General features: G+C 40.9%; 1 protein-coding gene across 3 annotated transcripts in view; it reads left to right on the top strand.

Moving 5' to 3' along the window:
• ldlrad3 (low density lipoprotein receptor class A domain containing 3) overlaps nt 1-10,437 on the top strand; it is a 69,489-nt gene extending 59,052 nt beyond the window's left edge. For 2 of the 3 annotated variants that reach the window (XM_020618537.1, XM_020618539.1), the window contains exons 5-6: nt 7,237-7,636; nt 8,272-10,436. In XM_020618537.1, the coding sequence (XP_020474193.1) occupies nt 7,237-7,636; nt 8,272-8,476 (605 nt within the window). In that variant the 3' untranslated portion in view covers nt 8,477-10,436. Of the gene's footprint in view, nt 1-7,236; nt 7,637-8,271 lie in introns of all 3 variants that reach the window. The other variant, XM_020618538.1, reaches the window with a different exon arrangement.
• Nucleotides 10,438-11,473: the final 1,036 nt, after the last annotated feature.

Raw genomic sequence — 11,473 nt, forward strand, 5'->3', positions numbered from 1 at the left:
GGAATGCTGATATAATAATTAAATTATCAGTTTTGCCTGAGTGGACATGTCTCATTTGTAAGATACAGCACACAGACAAATACCATACATCTTGGGTGCAACAGTGAAAACGTGACCCAGGATGGAGGTGAGGCATGGGCCCCATTTTGGCATGGAATTCATATTTCACCTACATCTGTTTGTCTTTTCGAGATTAAAAAAAATATTGTATAGTATGTCGAAATAAAATCACTACTGGTCCTGCTACTAGCCAAGATGGTCTTCTCCAGCACAGTTACTGCAAAACCACTTTCTAGTTTTGGGATGCTTTGTGTAGAGAAAAAGAAGTGTTTTGTTGACGATAGATAAATCATCTGCCTTTTCATCTCCCTGCCATAGTATTCATAAAAATGTGACCAACTTGCAATGCAGGCAGAATGCAAACACCAAGAGGGAAAAATTGCTACAGAAGGAGTAAATACAGTAGAGTGAATGTGGTATAGTCCTGCTGCAGGCTTAAATTTAATAGTAGGTGTAAATTGGGTCACAAAGACAGTAAAGGCCAGATACTTTCAATTTTATAATCTTATTTTTTAAGTTTATTGTGAACCTAGGCCACAGTCATTTTTAAGAGCCCCCCACCACCACCGCTGCCACATGGTATAGGTTTAGTGTGTGTGATTAACTTACTGTACGGTAATGTAAAGCTAGAGTTCACTCTGTATGTGCATCTGCTTGTGGATGTGTTTAAAGCCAGATGGTATGCCCCCAGAACACACACTCCAGCCCAGCGCACACCCTCCCACTGCTCTCAATGCCCGCCCAATACTGACAGATTCGGTGTGTATGTGTGAATACTGTATGTGTGCTTGTAGCCAAGTAAAAATGTGAACTGTCTGCCCTCTAGTGGCTTCCTTCCTTTCTCTTTGTCCCACCACTCACACTGGACTTCATGTGCTGAGCTATAAGCTGGCCAAGTCTGTGACTGGTTCTGCACCTCAATTTATCACCCTGTCGTTTTGGATGTAACTAAGGCAACAGAGCTGCCAAATGAGTCAGCATCCCTACACCTGTAATTAACATCAGACAAAGTGACTCTGCAATAAGGGAAAAGCACTGCTGTGACCAACCTCTATCAGCTGAAGACAGCCATACTCGACACAGCAGCAAACCCCAAAATGCTGAAGCCAGAGGATGATTACTTACCACCCACCCACCCCCCCAAAAAGATGTTACTTTGTGAATGTGAAATGAGTCTTCAGTGCATGGGGAAAGTACAGCACATCTGTGCAGCCCTAATCCTTTCCCTCAGGAATGAGCCAGAGGACACAAATATCTCCATTCCATTTATTGAGAGGTATTTTAAGTGTGGCAGTTAAGAAATGTGGAGTCTTTTATTAGTCCAGTTTCTTTTTGCTTAATTTTTCTCATTCACCTTTGGATACTGTAAGCGTATTCAAACAGGATAAAGAAGTCTGACCCCTGTATCTCAGCCCCATGGTATGTCTGCTGTTAATCTGCAGCATAGTTTGATTCTAGACAGACAAAGGAGTGCTTCAGCGCTTGTTTTAATCGCTGCATGCTCAGTGGCCTATTGTGTAGTAACATGGCCCTGCCTTTGCTTCAGTAGCTACAGTACACAGTTGTCAGTGTTTGTATGCACCAGTATTCTCTCAGCTTGCTCTCTAGCTTTGCTCTAACATCTCTGAATAGATTTCTGTTTTAATTGAATTTCAATTAAGAAATATTTTGATTTGAAAGCTTCCTCTTTTATTGCTCATAAGCTGTGCTGTCTTTAGAACACACACAAATGCAGGGGTGTACATAGTTGTGTAGTTAAAGACGGACACTATCTTGGCATTCATTTTCAAATGTGCATCATTTTCAAAAATGTCTCATGAGGAGTTTAAAAAATATCTACATATACAAAGTTTCTTTTAACTGATTCATTTGAAGAAGTTGCTGCTTTACTAAGGTCTTGCAGCTCTTTTTCGCCACTAAAGGGTGAAATTGTATTTATAGTCATTAAATTGAGTTTATATTTTCTAAGGAGTTGTGATGTTCTGTGCTGGAGAAAAGCGGCACAGCATTTGTTCCTTTTATTTCACACAAGTGTACAAGAAAAAGAAAAACTGTTAAAAAGAATGAGGATTGTTACACAGGTTTAGCAAGGATGGCACAAGAAGAGAGGAGAGCAACACAAATACGGATCCAGGCATTTCTGGTAGTGACAGCGCGCAGCAGGGGGTTTGTGTGACTCTGCCTCTTGTAATGGATTTAAGGCTTGTTTGGAGCAGCAAGTGTTCAGTGAAAAGTCTTTTAAGTCTGTTGTAGGGGAGATGAGATGTGTGCACATAGTACTTCAAAAGACTATATGTTTATCTCTGCTGCCTTTCTCTTTGGACATATCACACCTTTCTGTACTTCTGTCCTTGTTCAGGTCCTCTGAACAACCACTGTTGTGCTCTTGGTGACATTTCTATGTCCCTATAGTTCTCTCCTCTCATGTAGTAATGAGATTGATGCAGACTGGAGATAATGAAATGCAAAAAAGAGTGGTAGACTATTGGAGAGTAGGCAGCAAAAGAGGGAACAGGTTGGGATAATCCAGACTGAGTGCAGCTGTTGCCGAGGTACATGTCATCTCCATGAGAGTAAATTACCAACAAGAGGGAGAGCAGAGGTTGGAGAGAAGAGGGAAGAGCTTTATAAAGCACAAACCTGAGGGGGAGACGAGAGGGAGGCATCAGAGGAGTGTGGGAGCTGAGACAAGAGGGGAGGGGGCACTCTCATGTAATTAAAATGGCGGTTTATATGACTAAAACCAAATGTTTCTCAGGTGAGGTAATGTTTCCCCCTGAAGATACTGTGAAATTCCCTGGTAATTCCCCTTTGCTTTAATCTTAACCACTAATCCACCTGCACAATGCATTCTAAACAAAATTAATAGATTGTCAATGTTTGTAGGTTACATAATAATGAACATGTAGTGAGTGTATTACTGGATTAGACTCAGCTTTTCAGTCATTTTGCTCATTTCCTAAAAGAAGGCAGAGTATACAACAGAAAGCTACACATGTGGTGTCTCCACATTCATCCTATGAACGATTTCAGCCATTTATTTATAGCTAACAGTTTGAACGGTGTAATGTCTCTTTGTACCATTTACCCATTACTCTACTGTTTAGACCTCTCTGCTTACTTGCTAACAAGTGATCCCCTGACTAAAAACAACCATAATATTACAAAAATAGTCATTGGTTTTATTTTCCAGTAAGATACAAATGACCGCCAACCTACAAATATCTGTCTGCACTTCCTCCTCATCTGCTGGCAGCAAGGCAATTCAGAATCAGTCAGACATGAAGTCAGATGTCTTGTTCTCCACGTTTCTTTCCACCTGGGTTTGCGCTCAGCCTTCTTCCTTTGATGGTGAGCTACTGTTCCCCTGAACCTCCATGTGGAATGGTCATTAATATGACTAAAATCTTCCTCACCTACAGTGAATTGAACTCAGACAGGACGCAAAATTTGAAAAACCTACTTTGTATGTATCTTTTTTGTGAGCTGACATTATTTCTGAATATTATTTAACCTATGTATGTTGGACTCCCAACCAAAGCTATTGTCTGTAACACAGCTGGTCCTTATATTCATAGTAAACTCTCAGTTCAGTAATACTGAGCAAATCACAGACTTGTATGAAATTGAATGAGCTAAAAAGGGAAGCTTCCTTAACTTTTAACTCTACCACTCCTGACTGTCAAAGCAACTTAGCTGTTGGTCGACAGCATGAATGTATTTGATCCTTTCATGGCAAGTTTAATATAACAGGGAAGCCTCTAGTGAACTTTGATGTTCAGCTTTGATCATGACGCTTCCATCAACTGGATTCAGTACAAAGTAACACCGTCGGAGAGGCTAGTAGGACCAGGCATGTTTGAGTCATGTAGTGTGGCCAGATAGACTTGTATGACAGCTGAATGTCATATTATTGGCTTTTATCTTGTCTGCAGAATTGGTAATATCATAGCCGTGAGGCTGTGGCTGTGACATACCTTAAATGCAACATCTGGTTCGGCTCAGCCATCCAGGACTTTGATGTGTGAATCTGTTATTCACAGAGATTAAATTTACAGGTAAAGACTAACACCAGGATTTGCAGAGAGAAAGACAAAGTAAGAACCTGAGTGCTGCTATCAAAGAGCATCAAGCCTGTATGTGTCCATAAGGCACTGGTGTATGATTAGGAGTCTTTTCTTTTGCATCAGAACTAACCAGTGTTATTGGGAGACCTTGTCACCTACTGTATCTTTGCATGTAATGATCCCATCTTTCTTTCTGCTGCAACTACAACTAACAATGCAAAATGGACTGAAATGCAGAGCTTCTTCACCCGTATAGTTGAGGGGAGGGGTGGGGGGCAGACACACAAGACCTCTCTCCTCTGACTGAAATGGAGCCTGCTGCTTTCTCTTTTCCCCCCCTCCCTGTCTTTTCATCTCCTGTGTGATTTGAAACAGCCTTTCAGGCCTTATGTACCAAGTAGGCTCCCATTGTTAATGTTACAGCATTATGAGTTCCCTTTGTGTGTGTGTTCCTCTCTGCTCCCACAAGGCTGCACTGAAAACTGATAGGATAGCAGCAGTGGGATCTCTTTATATGAGCGTTTTAAATAGGTAATTATGGAAATAATTCTTCTTTGTTTTGGCCTTTCTCTACCGAGTGTCCGGTTCATAATTAATTGGTAGCGTGAAGGACTGGCCGATTTTAAATCACAAGGGAGGTGTCAAGGGGGCTTGTTTTATTGGCTGGTGCCTGGTTAGGGCAGGTGGAGCATCTGAATTAGATTAGATTTAATTTAGGAATGGGGCCCCTGACTAAACACTGGTACATAAATAGGCTCTCTGCCAGGGTCGTTGTTGTTGGGAACTCAACAGTGTGTGGGTGCACATACACACGCAGTTCTGAAAACTCCCCCAGGCATTCAAGGTCAGGTAGGCAGAGGAAACATGCAACATGGTGTCTAGAAGAAAGAGAGAAACACACACACACACACACACACAGACGTAGTGAGCCATAGCACCTTTATGCTAATGGAATAGTTTGACATTTTTTTGAAGATACGTTTTCTTACTTTCTTGCCGAGCATTAGAAAAGTAGATTGATACTACTCTTATGTCCGTCCAGTTAATGTGAAGGTGGAGCCAGCAACTCTAGCATAAAGACTAGAAATGAGGAGATAGCTACCTTCTATCTGAAAGTACCCAAAGCCACCTACAGGTGACGAAAGCTCATGAATGTACACGTTGGGAGTGATTTGAACAATCTACACAAAAACCAAAGCATAAACATGACCCACTGTTAAAGTGTTAAAGGATAAGGCCAACAATTTTCTGTATTAACAGTATTTTAAACAGTAATTTGCCTCAACACATGATTAATATCTGTCTGTCTGTCTGTCTGTCTGTCCTAGATTAGTGTATTCATCTGTGCCACAGACCTCTACTGATGTTTAAAAACACATCAGGGAAACACACCGTTGCACTGGGTGGCATATTCCCATATTACAAAACGCAACACCCTGATATTTGTTAAGAATATCCAGAAATCTTGTGCATGGGCCTTTGAATCTTACTTCAGATGCTGTAAAACGTTGTGGCTGTTCGGAGCCTGTGGGGCAGCATTTTTAAAAAATATCAGGGTCTGGTGTTTTGTATTGAGGAAACATGTCAACCGGTGCTGCGGTGTGGCTCCCTGCTGTGTTTATGGCACAGACGAATAAGCTAATTAAGTTCTGACAGATTGACAGTCATTAATTGTGAGTAAAGGCAAATCATAGTTGGCTTTAGTTTCTGTATGGGGAGTGTTTAAAATATAGTTAATATAGGACATGACCGGACTTATCCTTTAAAGTGTCAAAGGGGTTATGTGCCACACTGTTTCTTTTCTTTTATAAAAATACTAAAATCCTATATAAAGAAGACTTTATATACAGTAAATATTATGACTTCTACCACTGCATGATATAAACTGTCTACTACATTCTGTAGTTGGAGTCCTTTCATTTTATTTGGCAATGTGGATCACACCTTTACCTCACAGGTGAGAAGACTAAGCACAAAATCACCCGAGAGCCTGTAAATCAGTACAAACCTGAAAAAGAAAAAGCTCCACAACACACATTTTGGGACTGTTGATTTAACCTCAGGATATGTCATAATGGCTTCCTTGGAGGTTTTCTGTGCAGTATCCTCAGCTGTGTGCATGATGTCCAGTGGATGTGGATGTGAGTCCTTTAAGCAGCAACACAAAAATCCCCGAACACAGAACAAAGTACCCCACTAAGTGTTTTGAACTCTAAAAATACTTTTAAGTAGCTCATTCCTCTTTAGCACAGCCTTTCTGCAGCTCCATAATAAATAAGATGATTTTTTTTTCACTTTAGTACAACAGTAATTTCTGCCACAGAGCCGCTAAACACCATTTACATGAGCCTCACCCTGAGTTCGTGATTGAAATTCTTGCTCCAGTATCAGTCAGTGGAGACGTTTAAGTGCTGTTCCCTTGTTCCATGTAGAATAATAAGCTGCTGTGCTTTGGCATTACAGTAGTCCCTTTCCTCATTTCAAGCAGTGGCTCAGCTACTCTGCATTTCTTACCGCTGGCCGCAGCTCTCATCATGAACGTTAAGTTCCCTGGCCTCCTAAGTCATTTGCAGACTCCCCGTCTCCGTGCAACAAGCATGGTAATCCGACAGGCCCTGGTGCTCCTCTGCCTCATCTGTGACACTAATCAGCTCACTCATCAACTGTTTTGCCCTCACACAGTTATTTACCTCCTCTATTTTCTTTTACTTCATAATAAGGAGCGTGGTCCCTCCGTTTGAGATGGGCATTCATAGGTAGCATCTGCACTGTACATTGTGTTCCAGTTGTTCTCCTCATATCTGGAATTTCTGTGGGGAGAGTCTGGCTGCTGCTGTGCTTATTATGTAGCGCTCTCATCTCCAAGAGAGGCTGCCTGTATCAAATTACCCTAAACACGTTTCAAAATTTACTGCTTGATGTTCTCCATTCCCCTGGCTCGCCATCTCCACACTTTCCTTATGTTTTCTCAGCCTCATGCTCCATTAAATTGTTTCCTCATTCTTTCATCCTCTGTGACCCTCTGTGGGTCCCTTGCCACAATGCATCCTCCCTTTTCCCCATCACCCTACATCATCCATTCTGTGTGCTATTCTCCTTCCTGCACAAGCTCCTGGCCAAGATTTAATGACCCTGGATTATCGTCTGCGCTACTATCCCAGCATCACCTACGCTGTCATCGGCAGCGCTGTCATCTTTGTCCTGGTGGTGGCGCTGCTGGCCTTGGTGCTCCATCACCAGAGAAAGCGGAGTGTCCTACTGCCCAGAGGCGTAAGAGGGAGCTCGCATCCCCACCACCACCACCAGCCCCTGCTGCTCTCACATCTGGTCATCTTGGACCGGGGCCACGTCCATACCAGAGGTCCAGGTCTAACACCCAGTTCTCCCACTGCAGCAGGCCAGTACAGCTCAACTCCTCAGGCATTACAACTGCTGTCTGGGACCCCCTATCCCTCAGGACTCTCCATGGACTCACCTCCATCATACTCACAAGCTGTCTTGGATGTCAGGTGAAAGCCGTAATGCTGTATGAAAGTCTTTCATCTATTAAAGCTAGATTTTGTGTACCAAAAACCAGCAGAAAAAGAGGTGGTGAAAGTTGCCCTTCTAGCAAAATATAGTGTCATTTAGTATATTTAATACAGCGTAATAAAGCTTTAACTTTGTTTAGTTTACTTGTTAACCCATTTGTTGGAAAATTATAATTTAACAGGAGTGGAATTTATTCAAAGCTTAAATTGCTTGAAATAAATAAATAAATTGAAATATAGACAGATAAATACATTTTGCTTCACCTTGTTTTAAAAGCTTCACAATGAATAATTTTGTGATAACAATCTGCATACTTTTTTCTTACAAAATAAGTGGACACACAAAATCCTAAAATGATGGAAAATAAGTCAAGCGGTTAAAATCCATAAATTAAAAAGTATTGTTCAAGCATAACGTAAATCAAATTAGCAAAAAAGAGGATTATACTGTGCTATGTTTCCTTAAATTGTGTCAGGCTCTTACATACTGTAGCCACATTATTTGTTCAGCACAGGGGTGTACATCCTGAATCTTTGCTGGCTGTTGGTCAAATTGATTTAGTAATGCCTGGAATCTTATTTTAATTCTGTCTGTTTCTCATGTTTGTCTCTAGTCGGCCCCCTTGGTTTGACCTCCCTCCTCCTCCATACCTCCCGGATGGGGTGCTTCCGTCAGAGGGTGAGCTGCCTCAATACGAGGCTTCACAAGACGCTCTGAATCAGACAACAGCACATACCACTGCACCCTCCACACCCAGAGCTCTGGCCTCAGGTATACTGCTGGGTTCAAACTCCAGAGGAGGGTCAGACCAGCTGTAGTGGCTCTCTTAAAGACCGGTAATAGTGAGACCTAAGAGACTGAAGGACCCGGCTGCAGGGCTGCATAACATCAGGACAGTCCACAATCAGCCCACACGGACTGTGAGACTGAACATGGCCGAAACGTGGTGCCTGCACGTTATCTCACTGAAGCACTGGACTGAAACCTGCTCTACCGTACTTGCTAGACATTGTATGCTAGCCCCCCCTGCTGGAGTCGTGGTTGCACTACGCCTTAATTGGTTAAGATCTTCAGTCATTTGTCATCAGTTTGTGCTTCCCTTGAAGAAAAACTGTGTAATGTCTAGCAGTGACTACAAACTCTGTCTTCAAAGACATGATTGCAAAAAAGTGGCAGCACAGGAAATGGTCATTGTGATAGAGTGTAATTAAGAAAGCGGTGTTATTCTTCTACTGCATGTGCAACACAACGTTGGCAGCACCTGCAGAACCGAGTCAAAGTAAAGCAGCATTTTATAATACTCCTCACTGCAATTTTCATTTTGCATCTACAGTATTCTTCATATTGAGGTTTGTAAGACTTAGTTTAGAGACTTTTATTGTGTTGAAATTGTAAAATACCAAAATACTAGATTGAATAGAGTCTGTTGGGAATTACTGCTACATTTGGTGACTTAGAGAATTTCAGGGATATCAGGTTGTTGCTTTATTCATACTGATGTCAATACAATTTTGAGAGTATTTCAAGTTGAAGACAGCACAGCGGTAATGTTATGTAAGATTATATGGCAGCAAAAGTCGACATTTTGTGGCCTTTTAGTGGTAAAACGAGAAATTTCTAAATGATTAATGGAGGTTTTTATGCTTTTTTCACAGTATTTCTCTTAGTTAAATTCTAGATAAAAATGTGAATAGGACCATTGAGGTTTTTAAATAAAGCTAGGCAGAAATTTGAAATATATCCCATTATGCAGTCACATAAATCATTCCTCTGAGGAGAAGAACCACCTCTGTTGGCATAGATACAGTAGCTTTTTATTGCATTTCTGTCTGAAGACCAATAATGTTTTAATGTAAAGACAAAAAGCTAATACAAAGGATTTTGCTGAGGCCTTATTCTGGAACAATGCGTATGCGACATGGTTGTTTGCTCAAATGATTCAAGCCTCCAAAAGCTTTGAGATTAATAAGCGTACATGAGAACATACAGTATGTGCATGAGCAAACAGCATATGTTTATCAGCATCTTGTGTTAGATTGGTAAAGTTCTACGTGATATTTTAATGTATATACATTTGTCTGTCATTCAGGAAAATCACCACCAGTGTTGGAAAATGATGACTTTCATGTCTGAAGGGTCTGTGTGTACTAAGTGTACTGTTGTCTTTGTTCATTTCTATGTGCAAGCCACTCAAAGTGGTTTGTACAAAGGAAAGTAAAGAATTATATTTAAAAGTAGAAAACTAGTCAGAGTTTAAGGTGGGAGTTCAATGTGTATCAATGACATGTAGTTTTACTTCTGTTCTTTAGCCAGGAGTGATAACGCAGGCACATGAAAATGAATCAAACCAAAGATTTTTTTTTTTAACCCTTTCTGCAAGGATAATACCCTCCAAAGGAATAAACCTGTCACAACTGGTTATACCTTTATTACATTACAATTTGCGGTTTGTTGAGTCAGGTGGAATTAATGTTATTTGCTATAAAACTGGGGGGGGGGATTCTCAGGACAAACTTAATGCCAGTCTGTCTGTTCTGTTGTTTATTAGTTGGGTTTGTATTAAGACATGTAGGATCAAACTGCATTTGTTCTCATGACGCCTGTCATGATCACGTTATCCCTTATATTCTGTACATTGAAAGTAATATAAAATTCTGACTCCGATCTTATTCTCTGTGTATGTGTCTTCCTAGAAAGATAATGTTTCATTTTCTCAGCTGCTGAATATACTGACATAATATGTTTATTGCGAAATCTGGAGCTGAACGCCCAGCCTGTGCCCCAGACAGACGAGCCTCAGATCCCAGATCCCAAACCAATACAGATTTAGTATCAATAATGCCATCTGACTGAATGCTGTTGTAGCCAGAATGAAACAGTTAATAGCATTCAGATCCTTTAATCGATAGAGTAATTGCATCTAGAAATAAACAAGTATTAACAAAATGTATGCAACACAAGTGTCCATTCTGCTGAATATTGCATATATTTTATGTGGCATATACTGTATGACAACTCTGATTCTGATTATTAAATTGTTAATGCTCATCAATCCATCAAACTTTATTTATATAATACGTATATTAAATTAGATTCAATTCAAAGTGCTTTACAGCACAAAGCATAAAATGTACTGGGAGATTAATGCACACCTAAAATTTAATTAAAAGTAGAAAAAATATATATAAAGCCATAAATATAGTAAGACTATAAAATGAACTCAAGTCAGTTGGATTTGTCAGTTGTTCTGCTTTTTGGACCAGGTAAAAAAATCAAGAGGAACCAAAGGATTTAAGAGGCCGTCTTGGTTTATAAATTATTTTTGTTAACTCATGTGGTGCAAGAACACGTAGTGATAGACTATCAATCTATCCTGATACTATACTGACAGTCAGTAGTCATCCATCCATCCGTCCATCCATTATCTATACCACTTATTCCTGAATAGAGTCACAGAGGGGCTGGAGCCAATCCCAGCTGACACTGGGCGAGAGGCGGGGTCCACCCTGGACAGGTCACCAGTGTATCACAGGCCTGACATGTAGACAAACAACCATACACACTCACTAGGGCCGCCAGTCAACCTAAGCTGTGTCTTTGGACTGTGGGAGGAAGCCGGAGTACCTAGAGAGAATCCACACAGGCACTGGGAGGACATGCAAATTCTGCACAGAAAGACCCCGAGTTGCTGTGAGGTGACAGCGCTAACCACTGCTCCACTGTGCCACCCGCCTTATAGGCTAATAAAAGAATTTTCATATCAATGTGAAAACTATCAGGCGACCAAGACAAAATGCACAAGTAGCATTTTACAG

Source organism: Monopterus albus, unplaced genomic scaffold (assembly GCF_001952655.1).
Source record: "Monopterus albus unplaced genomic scaffold, M_albus_1.0 scaffold207.1, whole genome shotgun sequence".
Classification (NCBI taxonomy): domain Eukaryota; kingdom Metazoa; phylum Chordata; class Actinopteri; order Synbranchiformes; family Synbranchidae; genus Monopterus; species Monopterus albus.